Raw genomic sequence first — 16,219 nt, forward strand, 5'->3', positions numbered from 1 at the left:
CGGTAAAGCCCATGTCTCTGCACACAACTGCCTCCTCTTCTAGTAGATGATCCTCCTGTGGCTGGGATCCACCTCAGCACTGAGCTGAACACATAGGATATCGGCATCTTCCAGGTCCCAATGGCTGTCACAGAGGGAGCCCCAGTACATCAGCACCTTGGTTTTCACTTGCCCCTCACACTGGGATTTGTCACAGACAAGTCAGGTACCACATATCCTAAAGAGAGTAAGACCTTCAAGAAGAGACCACAAATTGTCAGCTCCAGTCCCACACTAACTCCAGCTAGGTAGGATCATGTAGTAGCTCATGAGAGTTATAACTGGCAATTCTAATTTCACCAGTGTGGTTGCAAATCTCTTCTGGAGTGATGCTGTGAAGCACAATTCAAGGTGAGTTTCATCATTCCCCTCCATTTTTACAGCCAACTCAGACCATTCCTGTTTCCCAAGTGAGTTTCCACAAAAAGGGGGATGACCTCTCCATAGTTTAGTTTTCTGCACGACATTTCGCAGCCTGGGAAAAGAAGCCAGAACCACAGGAAGAAAGCCAGTTGCCTCACTGTTGCATGTCATTATGTCTAAAATAGGAGAATCGATTCCAGCCAGCCTGGACCTGTGCACTATAAATGATCTTTCCGTATTAGTTTTTTACAGACTCCAATAGCTAGCCCTGTCCTCCATTATCCTTAGCTAACTCCTGGGCACTCTACCTCTGTTGATTACTAGAACCCTCCTTTTGGAGAAGATGATCTCAGAACTTGGCTAACGCCTTCCCTTGTTCACTTCCCACCCTCTCACACAAGTCATTTCCACCAAGGTTTGGGTCTTGAATAAAACACTACCTACCTATATTTGTAAAAGACCTTCCTGACACTTTTTATATGAAAACATCATACCCATGCTTCAGATCCTTCTCTAAATATCACTTCACAGAAATATTCTCTGACCTGCCTTCTCATTTCATCTTGTTCGACTACGTCATACAACACCAAATAATTATTTTATATACTTTCATCACACATCATCTTCTTTTCCTGTTCAACTCTGGACCTAGTATTGTTAATTAGCCACTCGTAAACATTTACTGAATATCTCAAATAACAAATAATTGAGTAAATGTGTTTCTCTTTGTCGAGAAGTTATGTGAGCAGATCAAACTAGCTTCCACTTCAGAAAGATCTGTCACCACTACTCGGTGGACACAGTTCCAGAGAAGTTTCACTTCCAGAGCAGCCAGATCTAGATAGCTATGTGCTTGTCTTCCTGTAGAACAAGGACCTCTGGAGACACTGAATACAGACCCATGTCCAAGGTGCTCTTTCCCCAGTGGTTAGCACATGAGGTTACAAGAGCAGCCTGGACTGATACCGCATCTCTACAGCACATCCACTGCTTCAGCCTACAGGTGTCAGTGTAGATCTGGCTCATCTGTAACCAAGACGCCAGAATGATGTTCGAGATGTTCATCGCATACGGAATTTACAGTCTTGTCCACTCATGTATACTAATGTATATGCTAACACAGAGCAGGTCCTGACTTCTCTGCTTTTCTTCAGAGTTGGTCTTTCCTTTTTATTGAATGAAAAGAATAGCAGAGATCACTCAGGTAGCATCAACCTACGAGGTTCTGAGATGTTTACCCTCACCTCACAGGCATCTCCCCACAATCCCAAGACTTACTTTTAGAACAAGTAACATAAACCAGAACTAACTAGAAAGAAGGTAGTATTAAAATAGCTATCATCCTCACATTCGTTATTATATATATATACATATAAAAAATCCATCCCAATCCACTAGGAAACCTTTTCTGCAGAACCAAAGATGGAGATATAAAAGACATGGAGTGGGTGGCTGGTGCCCTAAGCTCCTTCTTTTCCATTGTCCAAAACTACTGCTACTACTACTATTACCCTCAAATGTTTTAATGAAAGGATCTTTATGCACAGGGTTTTCTCTGAAGGAAGAGGGTTGGTCACTAGGCTGGTGACTCAATTAACACAAAAAACCAAGAGCAACTCAGGGATCTCTAAACACTGACAGTCCTGACAGGCTTCACATCTTCAATTTCAAAAGACCACCAGCGGTTAAGTGTGACGATGCCGGAGCACCTCAATACCTTGAGTTCCGGGTACTGGCTGAATACTGTTTACTTCCACGTGAGACAGCTGAGGCAATGTCCAGTTTGTGATGTGGACCTGATGCAGTTTATCCCTCATTGTCCATGCACAAATGAACTCATTTCAAATAATTGTGTGACCAATCAGTTGGCAAAATGTTGCAAAGAGGATGGAAGGAAGTCTCTATGAGCCTGGCTATACTGCACCAGGTCAACAAGGAGGTACTGATTGGGCCCAACAAGGGCAAAGTTTATGAAATCTTAACAGAGAAAGTACATTTAGAAGTTCATAAAATGAAGAACAAGAAGTCAAGAAAACTTGAATCAGCAATATTCCATTTTATTTAATTCCCTTGAAAATCTTATATGCAGCTTTTAATAGTCACATTCACCATTTCATTTTTATAAATTCAGTAGCAGTCTTTGGAATATAAGGGGATGAAGGAGGGGGCTGTCATCTTGAGTGTAGGAGGTGGGCTCGTCTCCATTCGATAGTCCAATTCTTCATCAAGTTATCTTAGGGGCTGCACCAAATCCATAAATAGAAAAAAAAAGTTACTTTCCTTTTCATATACATATGCATAGAAGATAATGTAACAAGGGTAATAATGTGATAAATATAAATATATATATATACACATGTTATAATGCAGTAGATGCTACATTATAGGCTCTCTCAAACACTAAAAAGAACATATTTTTTCTCAAGTGTCAGTGATTTTGATACTTCATTATGCATGAAAATTATTTATAATCCATAGACCTGTAGTGGTACCCAGAAATGCCATTTTGAAGGAACCTCACATGATTCTGAAACTTCAGTGTAGCAGAGATTACTCTTCAAGAAAAAAAGCAGTTTAACCATTCTTATTACATCAGAATAGTACCAATATACATGAGACTATAAATGAAGAGGCCTCAGTTTACAATGCTGCTGGAATTTTAATGTTTCTTTATACATATATGCTGTATAGTTTTATAGATATACACATATTTAATTACATTCAATACACGAGCACTTAAATGTTATTATTGCATTTTTGTGGATGATTTTTCCTTTTCCAAAGGCTGCACCATTATTTCTCCACCCACCCTTCACCCCCTTGACTCACTTTGTTTCCAGTTTTTGCCACTACTAACAAAGGAATACACATATTCCTGGAAACAATGCTGTAAAGCATTAAAAAGAACTTAATAGCTGTTTCCAGATCACTTATTACAAAGACCATCACAAGCAGCATTTCTAATTGCAATGTTTCAAGTTATGTTTTTCTCTTGCATTCCTGCCAGAATAAATATTGGCTCTGTTTTGAATTTTTGTTGTTCTGACTTACATAGAATGATACCTTATTGTTATCAATAATTTGGATTGTTTAGACATGCTGACAAATGTGAGCATTTAAAAACACCTATTTGTCATTTCAAATTCATTTTGTGTAAGCTGTCTTTTTTTAGCTTTGATAGCTCTTGTTATCATAAATAATGTTTGGGGTGTTTCTGATTAGTCTTCATAGTTATCCATTAGATGCTGTCTTAACAGTTGAGGTAATATATGTAATTTGTGGACATATATTAATTTTTTTTCATGCTCTCTACAATTTATAAAAGTTCTATGTGTACACATGCATGTAAATAAACTACATTTATATGCCTTTAAGAGTTCCAGCTTTATCTTAGTTTCAGTCTGTATTTCTCATGTCATATAAAAACATTTCTACAGAAAAACATACTTTTGCTATATCATTTCTAAATTTTCATAAGCTTCCCAAAAATTTTTAAAAATATGAGTATCACATCTTCCTAATCTTCCTAAACTTCCTTAGGCAAACTTTCTGTATTTAGTTCTCTCATTACCTTTACCACTGTACACATCAGACAGCTGGAGCTGTGTCTGATCTCTTTCCTACAGAGCTTTTAAAGTATTTATTCATATTTACTTACCTAGTTTTTCCTTCACTCCATGATGTACCATTGCCATTGCTTAGAATATATATGCAATTAAGAGAATCATATTTACAAAAGCTTTTATATATAATGAGTATGGACACTCATTCATAGGCATTTATACATATACTCAAATGTGCATATACATATACTCACATGTGTGCATATGTGTGTATACATGTGGAAATACATGTGTGTCTATATTCTTTTCTCACACTGGAGTTCTAAATTTGGAAAGGGAGTTTACTTATTTTGAGCAATGATGAATAAAATGTCACTTACTGCACAGGATTATAACTTCCCATTCTCTTTTTTCAGTGGACCTCAGACTTATCCCCTTTCATCCATAAATAAGAAAAGATTAAGACACAAAAATTAGTTCAGCAATACTAAAACCATCTAAACTCCTAAGATTTAGAAAGGGAGAAAATAATAACTAGAAAATACATCAGAACTTCCTTCAATTGCCTTAGAAGCTCTTGGAACATTTGAGAGCACTGTCCACAATTAAGAAGGCAAAGAAATACGATTTCAGGGACATAGTCTTTCCTGCACCCTAATTATGTCTTCCTATGTAGTTGCAGCAAATACCAACTTCCTTGGCCTGAAGGAGTGAAACAGGTACTTCTCGGCAGGTAAGGACGATTGAGAAGGTGAAGAATCTTTATAGAGTAAGGCAGTACTAGGATGTTTCTCCCAACCTAGCAGAGTTATGTGGCCCAGAGACTGAGTTGGTGCACTGGTGTTAAGTTGATGTCAGAGAACAAAGAAGCACTAGGGGTGAGGCAGTCTTGTGAAGTGGGGTGACTCCCAATGGAATCAAATGCAGAAATTTTAACTTTTAGACTTTAGGGAAAATGTAATAAATATTAACTTAAAAAAGGACTGTGCAGGAAGTGGGGATAGAAGGAACTGGGAGATGAAAAGTTAATTTCTGTTTTAATAAGTGTGTTTAAAGTCAAAATATTCTGCAGCATGGTTTTGACTGCTTCTGCGAAAAACAGTCCTAGGTCTCTTAGCTGGGTCTAGTGATCATAGGTCTCAGTGTCTTCCCGTATGGCAATGTTGGTGCTCTTTAGGAATCTTTAGTTCTTCCTTACATACATTGAAAGGGTCTGAGTACATGTTTCAGATTTCTTCCTATTCCTATGCAAAATAGAATGCTTCTGCTTCAATTATAGCTACTGGGAGGAACCACCTGGCTACAAACCCTCAAAGAACCCACAGACCTGAGGGAGTCAGCAGGTCCATGTCATCTGCTTTCAAAGAAGAGTTCATCTCCCGGTACTGAATTTGGTGAACAAAATTCTCGCCTCTTGAGGAAACTGACAATAGAGATTCCAGATTAGGGATCAGCAGATCCTAAGGAAAATTCCCCTCCCTTATGTGTGTTTTTTCCCATCAATGCAAAATTAGCTAATCTTTATCCATGCTATTGTCTTGTTTTCATCCCATTCTACTACTTGGCCTTCCCTTATAATCACACACATACATACAGTGGGGCCAAATCTCCCCTACACATCAAATAATAACCTGAGACAGCCAGCATCTTCTCTAATTCATTGTTGCGTCTCTTACAGTGTCTCTAAAAATCTATCCTCCTTCCTCCATTCTCACTATAAAGTCCTTTCCATTTTTCATCTCAACTCTCTCAAGAAACAATCCTTATCAATGATGTCAATGCCTCATACACTGTATTGCCAAATAAAAGGCACTTTTAAAAGGCACTTAACTATTTCACAACTCTACATAATCCTCTTAAAGTTAATATATCCCCTGAGCATGGAATATAGAACTTCATAATTGCTCCAGCCTTATCAGTAGCTTCTTTCCTTGATTTCAATTCCTAATTCCTCACACCCCCACCCCCCGGCATATATATAGCCTCCCTCTATTTTACTTATTTTCTCTTTGCCCAGAATGTTCCTTACCCAGATAAAGTTTGAACTTTAGTTTCAAAATCTGTCTCAAAACTTCCTAGAAGACCTATGATACCTCCTTCCTCCTTCAGTTAATTACACTCTTCTGTCACTATTCCTAGTAATGTACAATGATACACTGCAGACTGGTTACATATATATCTTCCACTTGATTTGGAATCCCATGAAGACCAAAAACACTTGATGATCATATTTGTATGTTCACAGCTTGACCAAACAGCAAGATCAGTTGTAAGTAGATAGTAAGAAAAAAATATATGTTTAGTAATAAAGGATTCATCCTAAACCCATCATCCTAAACTATCAATTATATTATGTCCCAGTGAAATAGGTAGATAAAATGCAGGAATACTCAATACAACCAAACACCCTTGTCTCCTCTGAAATCTTGTTCTCTCTTTTCTGAGAAACTGCTTAAACCCCTTCTAGGGACTGTCTTTCTGCTTCTTTGATACATGAGTGAGATTTTTTTGTTGTTGTTCTGTTTTTGTCCCAAGGACTTCTTATCCCACAGAAATATTTGCAGTACCCAGATGTGGCTCACACCTGTCAGCCGCTGTATCTGCCTTCGCTTCAGTGTCCACCAGAGGGCTGCAATGAGAGAGGCCACCAAGAGGACCCCAAGGACCCCAAATGCAACAATGGATGAGTGTCCTAAACACAAGCAAATATGAGAGATGAAACATTTTCACAAAGAGACCTAGGTCCCTTGCTATGATCCCTCGTCTAGGTCACACAAGTTTGCCAAAGTAAGTTTCATGTCCTCAGAGCTTCTTCTGACCCAAAGTCAAAGTCAAAAGGGATTTCTACACAATGCAAATGATTGGTTGTAAAGTTCATAACCCCCTGGAATACCTGTGGCATCTGATGGCTTTATGGGTGTTGAAATTTCTGTAAGAAAAGGAAGGGGAAACTCAATTTTGGAAGTAATATATAAAACAATTATTTATACTTCCTGAGCCTGTAGTGTCTATCAACCAAGTGAACTTCTTTCTACCTAAAACCAGAGCCCCCTAGTTTCTCTTCCCTCTGCCTGAGTATTCCTAACACTTTTCCTTGGTGAAAGCCAATGTGCAAATGCAACAAATGCCTTGACCTTTCCTTCACATTGAAACATCATGTTTCTTTCTCCCATCAGCTCTCTATGAAATTCATCTAATCTTTGCATAATGCACTTCACTCTCCATCCTCTCTTTGCTGTTAAAGATTTTGGGCTTTAAGGGACTATGGTGATGGTGCACAGGCGAATTGGTGGTGGAAATTTCACAGGGAAATCATACATGGTACAGAAATGAAGGATGATGGAATAAATATTTTTTAAAAGAGTCTGGGCTTCCCCTGAGTCCTTGACACTCACCTGAGCACCTCACAGCAGCATCTTCCTTGTGCCCACAGTCACTGTGCCCCCAGATTCCAGGAGGGCAATCCCACAAGGAAGCTTCACTCCCTTTGCACTTCACTCCATTGAGCCAGATGGGCCCTGTTCCCTGACCAAAAGCTGCCTCTTTGAGTGCCTGCAAAGCAGGGCCACAGCCCAGCTGCCGACACACCACCTGAGCATCTTCAAGATCCCAGGAGTCGTCACACATGGTCCCCCAGGAACCCCTGTGCCAGACTTCCACACGTCCAGAACAAGTAGTGTTTCCTTCTTGGAGTCTGATCTTGTCTGAAAAAATCAGAGACATCTAGGTTATTTCTGAGAAGATAAAAGCTCCTAAGATATGACAGGAGAAAAAGATTGTTTTTAAAACTATTTAAGTATTTAATGTGCTTTTAAAAATAAGTATTTTAACAAAAACCACCTTTTATGAAAGCACACGTCCTTTCAGCAATGTTATTTCTCTTAATATTATACAGTAAACTGGGTATATTTCATCCTGGACATAGAGCATTAATGTGACTCAGGAAATGTCAAATGAATAAAGTTAATATTGTATAGTACTAAATTCTAAGATCTCCCAAACAGAAAAGAGTTTAGGAGATTGACAGGGAGAAAGAAAGTATGTGGAAGAAGTTGCAGAATGGGAAATATTTCAGGGTTGATTTTTATGGCTACCTTTTCCCACATATTATTATAAGAAGATAATGCTTAAAAGACAAATGGGAAAGGCAAGGTAAATCATTAGACCATTCAATGGTCAAATACTGCATCAAGGTTGCTGCTTTCAATTTATTCAAAGAGGAAGCAATTGAATAAAACTTTCAAGAGAACCATGCAACAAATAATAGTTTTTGGCAAAATGGTCACTGATCTGGGATGCTTATAGGACAAATCAAATAAAACCCATTACACCCTCCAAATACAACAGGTATTAACTAAGTTTACTCATTCCTCTTAAACAGATTGGAAGATGATTATGGAGCTCCAGAATGAAAATGCCAATAGATCAAAGGAGACTCACTGTTACATGTGATCCAGGTCTCCTCTGAAGGGCTGGCCAGTCTCCATTTCCATGGGGATGAAGAACACCGCCATAATATGTGAGGTCCTTTTGGGCACTGGACATTGTCCACCCACATGTACCTGGATACTGCCTTGTCTGAAGATTCAGGGATAATGATTCCTTTGTCCCCACAGCCCAGCTGCTGGCATACTACATCCACAGTGTTTTCAGACATGCCCTTCTTGCCAACAGTGCCCCAGGCTCCATTGTAAAAAACTTCCAGACGCCCAGCACAAGTCTCTTTGCTGGTTTCACTGGTCAGTCTCAAAGACATGAACTCTGGGGTGAAATATAGAGTTAGTGGCTTCACATCTTCTCTGAATATTTAAATGACTCCCGCCCTTTACTCTGATGTCAGAAGGTCTTTAAAATAGCTGCAATATGTCAGTTACTAGAAGTTTCTTTTAGTAGTTCCTGAGTGATTCAGATTTTTGTACAGCATAGTGTTTGTTCTATCAATACCTCATGGTTCGCTAGTCATGGGCTTTATGCTCAGCGGCCTCTTTAGCACCACCAATGAGTCTAACTTGATTTCAACATATCAATCAAAGGCTCATAAATTTTTCGTTATTTATAGTTTATTTTTTTCCCTCTAAATTGCTAGGGTATCGTTAGGGTATTATTCTGCTCTTTTTATTCTTTTTCTCAACTCTCCTTGATAGTTAAAATTTAGAGTTTAGACTTAAACCAAAGTTAGTATAGTATTTTAGCCTAAAGTAAAACATTTTGCTGACACCAGTTTTGCCACATGTCTTCCACCAGACTTACGTTATTAAATGTAGGTGGTATTAAACCCATTTCAGCACGTGACATTTTTTACTAGCTGAAGTGACTGAGTAGCAATATTATTTCTTTTCATATTATAGAGTTGAGTATGTTATTCTAATTCATACTAGTTTCTAAAGTATTCCTCCTGTTACAACTTTTGTTCCTACAGTAAGTCTCATTTGCCTATTATGAAAAATTCTTGGGCATGGTAATTGTTTTTTCTCTGTAGAATATAACATTTTCATGAATTATTTCTCCTTTTCCCTTTTAATCTATTCCTTCATCAATACAGTGATCATAAGTAGTGCACCAAATTCCTACCTAATATCCAGTACCAGAAATTCCCATTACTACTTCTGCGGTCACTTTCATGACATACAAGTTTATTTCTGAGTCTTTCTCTCTCTCTGATCTTATGCTCACTTGCACATGAGGTAGCTCTTGGTCATCATACCTATCCTTCTGGAATCCTGGCTTCACTATAGTCCCCTCTAGATGTTCTTTCAAGGAATGCTCTCAGATTAATATTCTGGACAGCTCTTTGCCTCGCCTCAGACTTTGAATGTAATTGAGATGAGAGGTTTTGTGTGGAATGTACCTGAACAGATAATGCCTGCATCTTCCTTGTGTCTGCAATTGTGCCGTCCCCAGCCATGTGAATGGCATTGCCAAATATGAGTTTCTTTTCCATTACAGTTTATCTCATCCAGCCAGATGGGCCCTGTTCCTTCCCCAAAGTGGGCAGAGCCGGTAGCATTAATGGCCAACCCACAGCCCAGCTGTCTGCACACCACGTGGGCATCACTCAGGTCCCAGCTGTCATCACACACGGTGCCCCAGGAGCCATCATGATAGACCTCTATTCTTCCAGCACAGCGACTGCTTCCATTTACCAGACGGAGTTGACTACTCTCTAGTAAGGGAAAGGAAAGTATTAACAGGATGCATTTCTAAGGACTGAGACCCTTTTCATGGATTTCTCACTAATTCTTACCTCTACAGGGAACAGTGTTTTCCTCTGACACAGCGGAACTTGTTGGGTTTGAAGATGATGAATTGCAGAGATCTAGTCTCTGACTAGGATTTCCTGCAAACACCAAACTGTTCAATCATACATGATACTGGAGACTAGGGTGGGGAAAAGGGGTCAAATGAAGAGTTAGACTGATGAGCTGTGGACAAACACACAACAGAGAGGATCAACCTGGACATGAATCAGCTGACCCATGGGGAGCACTATTAACTATAGAGTCCATGGAAATTTCACTTACTTTACTTCAAATAAGACAAATAAGAATAATATTCTGGCACATTTCTCACAACCCCTCATTATTGCTTTTCTTATTTTCATTATTCTTCCCATTATTTTTGCTTTTCTTCCCTGTCAATACACCTGCTGTTAGGATACACCATCATTTGAGAGACTCCTCACTGGCTTCTTTATCCTCTTACCTGAGCAGATTACAGAGGCCACTTGCCCCGTAGGACATAGAGGTGCACCCAGAGCAGTCACGGGGCAATCTCCCATGTGCTGCTCATTCCCAGTGCAGTGGTACATGTGCCTCCAGACCTGACCACTTCCTTTCCCAAAATGTGATCCTTTGGGGGTAGAAAGGGCAATTCCACATTGAAGCTGCTGGCACAAAATGTGAGCATCTTCCATGTCCCAATGAGAGTTGCAAAGGGATCCCCAGGTCCCGAACACCTTGAATTCCACTCTTCCCTCACATGAGGACTTGCCATTTACCAAGCGGATTTCTGTGTATCCTAGAAAAAGACAGGATTTTAAAAACAGTGTCTGGGACTGCCCAATCATCCCCTTTTCAAAATAGAGAAACAATGTGAGTGTATTCTCTGGATCTCACTTGAGCAGACTACTCCCACGTCTCTGTTGTGGCTGCAAATCCCATCAGGATGAGGTGCTACTGGGCAGAGAGCAAGATGGGACTCATTCCCTTGACACTGGAATTCTTCAGCCCAGATCTGTCCTTGTCCTTCTCCAAAGTGAGCTCTCCCCATGATAGAGATGGCTGTGCCACACTGTAATTCTTGGCACAACACATTGGCAGCTTCCAAAGAGAAGTCAGAATCACAGACGGTGCCCCACGTGTCACCATGCTTAATTTCAACACGACCAGAACAGGGAACATCTCCTCCTACCAGTCTGGGTTCCCTGTGGGCTGAACACAGTAATATCTCAGTAAGAGATACATATTCTTAAGTATTTTTTTTTCTCTGTGTTGGGGTCAGGAAAAGAGTAAGTATGACAAAGAAAGAGCAAGATGTTAGGGATTTCCCACACTCATTCTGCCAGGATTTTCTGTCTTTATCTCCGCATTAATCTTGGGACTGAATCGTCATAGAAAGTATTGGAACTTTGCCTCCTGGGTCAACCACTCTTGGAGACATCAAAACTCTTTCCTTTTGCTGTTTTTCTTACATTCTTCCTAATATTTGAGACAACAGATAAAAGCCACTCTCTGTCTTTTAGCCCTGTACTCATCTTTTACCCACTGAAGTTGGAGTAATCTTTTCAAATTATTCTATGTAAAGTTTTCAATAAGCTTCTGTTTTCAAAATAGATTCCAGATATCTTCTTCCCTTTGATAGCAGAGGACATGAGACTCCACTTTCTATATTTCCTCCTCCTTTCTTCCTGGCAGTGTTTTATCAGAAATTTCATGTATTCTCCATGTTTTAACTTCCATTTTCTCATCTTCTCAATGGGCATCTTCTCTAACTACCAAAAAGTTCATTTTTACCTACTTCTTTCTCTTTCTCTTCATAAACAAAGCTATGGGGACATCTGGAACTTCAGGTGTTCAAAACTTTGTATAGGTAAGCCCACTGTAGTCTTTGCTCAATCAATGATCTCCAGAATCAATTAGAATCACCTGGAATTTAATCACTTCTTTATCTCATCATAATTAGTGGTAATAATAATGATAGTAGAGCACATTATGTGAGAGCACCTAGTATTTAACAAATAGCAGTTTATGCTTACAATTATGTCCGTGAGTAACTCCTGACATTCTAATTTTACAAAGAAATCAGAGCACAGAGGAGCACAGTCATTCACTAAGGTCACACAGTAAATTACTGAAAGGTTGGGATTTGGAGACAGGTAATAGTATATTCCAGATTCTAGAACTTGACCTGCATTGTACACTGTCCATGTAGAAAAGCACAAGTTTCTGTTAGTCCTCCAGGGTATTTCTTCTCTACAGTTTTCCTACTGCCTTAATATAATTTGCCCTCACATATCATGTAGACCTTTGTGACAGCTTCCCATGTGGCTTTCTTATTTCAAAGTCTTCTTTTCAAAAAGTCCATGCCATGGCCACAAATATATAATTGAACTTCAAATATTTTTCATAATTTGTCTTCAGTACAATTAAATTTTTCTATCCTACTTATACAATAATGTAAACTTTAAGCAAACATTATTAAGTACCTACAATGCTTTAGACATTTGTATGGGCTAAAAAGTCTGTCACAGAGCTTAGTCTATCATTGAAGACAGATTGTATCAATATTAATGATACTAATCATAACCATTGTCTCCAACATTTATTAATCACTTGCCCTATAATTCTATGAGGTAGATATTTTTGTCAACATCATTTTTCTTTTTCTTTTTAAGATTTATTTATTCATACAAAACTGGGGTACAGGCCAGAGATGTGGAGGGTGAGAGACTTCACCAGAGATAGAGTGGGGAGCAGAACAGGCAGATCAATGAAGTACACTGCTGAGGGGAGCAGCGGGCGGGTCAGGAGAGGTCTGCCACGCCATGTGGATCGCCTCCGGGGCCAGCGGGAATCGAACTCATGCGGAAGTGGCTTAAGCTTCTTAGTGCTGTGCTTTATCCCGCTGCGCCACCAGGGAGGGCCCTAACATCATTTTTCTTTTGAAGAAATTGCAGCATAGAAACCTTTGATGGATTTCCCCCAATATTATCCATCTAGTAAAACTAAGAAGGGATGATAAACACTAATTTGTTAGCATACTGTAAAAATACTCCACTGACTTCCATATGACCCAGCAATCCCACTGATTCAAAAAGATACCTGCACCCCCATGTTATTGCTGCTTTATTTACAATTGGAAAGACATGGAAACAGCTCAAATGCCCATAAGTAGATGACTGGATTAAAAAGATGTGGTATATATACACAATGAAATATTACTCAGCAACCAAAAATAAATAAGTAAATAAACACATTCCTTTTGCAACAACATGGATGGAGCTGAAAAAGATCATGCTTAGTGAAATAAACCAGAAAGAAAAGGAAAAATGTCAGATGGTTTCACTCATAGCAGGAGTATGAAGGACCAGGGGAGAAAATAATTATAATAATGAACAACTATATACCAGACACATTTTATGGGGGTGGAATAGGGAATCTGATCAAAAACGGTGGGGGGAGGGAGTGCACTGGACTATGGTGATGGCATGTGGGTGATTAGGTGATGGGAAGCCCACAGGGATTACAACTGAGATGGAAAAATGTACAAAATGATATAAAAATAAACTATTATGTTATTAAAAAAAAAACTCCATTGATGTTACCTTAAAAACCTAAAACCTGGGCTCTCTCTGGTGGCACAACAGGTAAAAGCACCACATTATGAAGCTCTCCAAAGCCACTGCAGCAGAAGTTGGATCATCCGCTGGGGGGCTGATCCACATGGCTTGACAGACCTCTTCTGACTTGCCCGCTGTTCCCCTCAGCAGTGTACTTCGTCTATCTGCCTGTTCTACTCCCACTCTGTCTCTGGTGAATCCTCTCACCCTCTGGCCTGTACCCCAGTTCTGTGAGCACAAATAAATAAATCTTTAAAAAAAAAAAACAAAAAAACCTAAAACCTATCACTTTAAACTTTTCTATTTATAATGTATTTCCCAACCTCATGTACATGGGGAAAAGTTACTTCTTCTCAAGTCTCCTCAACTTCTCAATAAGCACTCTTTTCTCCAAGAACAACCAGTTTAGTAAAAGATGTACATACTCAAATAAGGGCGAGCCCAAAATTAGACATATGTTAAATACAAAACTAACAAATGAAGGTGTTCCTTTGATCAATGAGTTAAACCTCCCCCCACCCCTATGGAAGTATGCCTGCATTCATTTCTTTCTCTAGAAATGAAAACCAGCAAAAAGAAATAAATCAATAAGGAATTAGTTTCATAATAGATAAACTGTATATCAGGATTCTAAAAAGCATTAATACATTTTCATAATTTTTACTCTCAGACTCTGCAGTATAGACCATTTTAACCTCAAAATTATTTCTCAAGTCTTAGTAAGATACAACACAGCTCAAAAAACTGTTTATTGAATTTTGATGTCCCCTGCAGCATGTACACAGTATGACACCAAATGTCTGAAATTCAAAGTCGTTTTATGAACAAAATTTCTTAGATCTCTTTCTGGATGGTTTGTGTAAACTGCTCATCAGATATAAATAAAGTATTTATCTTTCTAGTCTTTCTGCTTTATTTTGTGTTTCTGGGTCCTTTCAGACAAAAAATCTTAGTCACTATAAAATTCTTGGAATTTCAAGAGATTATGAAACTTAAAGTTTGAAGTTGGCAGAAACAATGATTATATTTCCCTAAATCTTTAAAATATATCAAGAAACTAAACAAAACTGCAAACTCTAGTTCTAGTAAAACAAGGAACCAACTAAACCCAAAGCCCCAAATAGAGAAGTTTCTAGAAACAACAGACCTATAACAAGAATTTACAAAGAACACACATGGCACATAGCAAACAAAAGTATAGTTTTGACATCTTAAGTGACAAAATTATGCTCTTTGGGATTTTTATTATATAGAGATGAGTGGAATCTTAAATAAATTATAATGTTGTACCATACGCAAAGTACTCTATAAAAAACTTCCATTTTGGGCTATGGTGATGGCACATGGTTGATTTGGTGATGGGAAACCCAAGGGGATTGCAACTGAGATGGAAAAATGCACAAAAATATGTAAAAATAAACTATAAATAAATAAACAAACAAACAAAACAAAGCAAAAAGCTCTTCTATTTTGGATAGAGTTGATGGGAATCAATGGACAGACTATACTAGCAATTCAGTTATCATAAATTTAAAAGTTAATAGTCTCATTATTCATGGTAAGATATTGGCAGATGTCACCTTGACAATAAAGTCATATACTCACTAAAGCTAAAAAGCTGGAGAACTTTCTGGGAAAAGCATAAAAATCAGAAAAAATGTGAGAATGTTGACACAACATGAATCCTCACTGCTGCCTTCAGCACTTCAGTCCAAAAACAGATGTGAACTCAGACTAAGAGGGAGCGAGACTATAAGCAGAAGTAAGAAGGGAAAATATCAGTTTTGAAAGGACATGCTCTTCCTGCAGCTACCACATGTAGTTAAGAGTCCTCCTATACTTTGCAGGTTTCAGGATTAAAAAAAAAAACCCTAAGTATCTTGTCCGGCCAAGTGGCAGGGGAGGAAAGTGTAACCTATGCACAGGATAAAAGCAATGATCCACATATAAAGACAATGAGCTCACCAGCAAAGCTAAGAGTTCAGTCTTGCCTTTCCATGCAAATCCAGGATTTCAAATAACCTTAAGGCAGTGATCAATAAATGAAAAGGAAGGAAACTGGCCACACTACAGACCGAAGTATGTAAATACGCTCTGATTGTGCTTTCACATGGCACTGGGTTAAAGCAGATTGAACAGAAGCCTACTAAATTCACAGAGAATTGTTATGCTGTCTTTAAGGGCGGCTGAAATCAGTTAATGATTTCTCAACCCTTAAAGCAACACACGGGTCCTCCCCACAGCAATGGGTACTTGGTTCAGTCCAGAACATCCACTGAAGTTTAAAACCGGAAGATATATTGTTGCCTAATCCAGAAATCTCTTTTTAAAAGTAATGTAACAAAATGGCCATCCTGCCAAAAGCAATATACAGATTTAATGCCATCCCCATAAAAATCTCAATGACATTCTTCAA

At 38.7% G+C, this 16,219-nt stretch overlaps 1 protein-coding gene across 1 annotated transcript in view; it reads right to left on the minus strand.

The window, feature by feature from the left end:
- Window positions 1–2,453: 2,453 nt before the first annotated feature.
- CD163 (CD163 molecule) overlaps window positions 2,454–16,219 on the minus strand; it is a 49,005-nt gene continuing 35,239 nt past the window's right edge. The window contains exons 8-18 of the mRNA XM_012732332.1: window positions 11,081–11,395; window positions 10,668–10,982; window positions 10,210–10,302; window positions 9,814–10,128; window positions 8,406–8,726; window positions 7,361–7,669; window positions 6,859–6,894; window positions 6,550–6,657; window positions 5,293–5,388; window positions 4,346–4,400; window positions 2,454–2,643 (exon numbers count right to left, since the gene is read on the minus strand). Of these exons, the coding sequence (XP_012587786.1) occupies window positions 4,378–4,400; window positions 5,293–5,388; window positions 6,550–6,657; window positions 6,859–6,894; window positions 7,361–7,669; window positions 8,406–8,726; window positions 9,814–10,128; window positions 10,210–10,302; window positions 10,668–10,982; window positions 11,081–11,395 (1,931 nt within the window). The 3' untranslated portion in view covers window positions 2,454–2,643; window positions 4,346–4,377. The remainder of the gene's footprint in view (window positions 2,644–4,345; window positions 4,401–5,292; window positions 5,389–6,549; window positions 6,658–6,858; window positions 6,895–7,360; window positions 7,670–8,405; window positions 8,727–9,813; window positions 10,129–10,209; window positions 10,303–10,667; window positions 10,983–11,080; window positions 11,396–16,219) is intronic.

Source organism: Condylura cristata, unplaced genomic scaffold (genome assembly GCF_000260355.1).
Source record: "Condylura cristata isolate star-nosed mole 26May11 unplaced genomic scaffold, ConCri1.0 scaffold00034, whole genome shotgun sequence".
Lineage (NCBI taxonomy): Eukaryota > Metazoa > Chordata > Mammalia > Eulipotyphla > Talpidae > Condylura > Condylura cristata.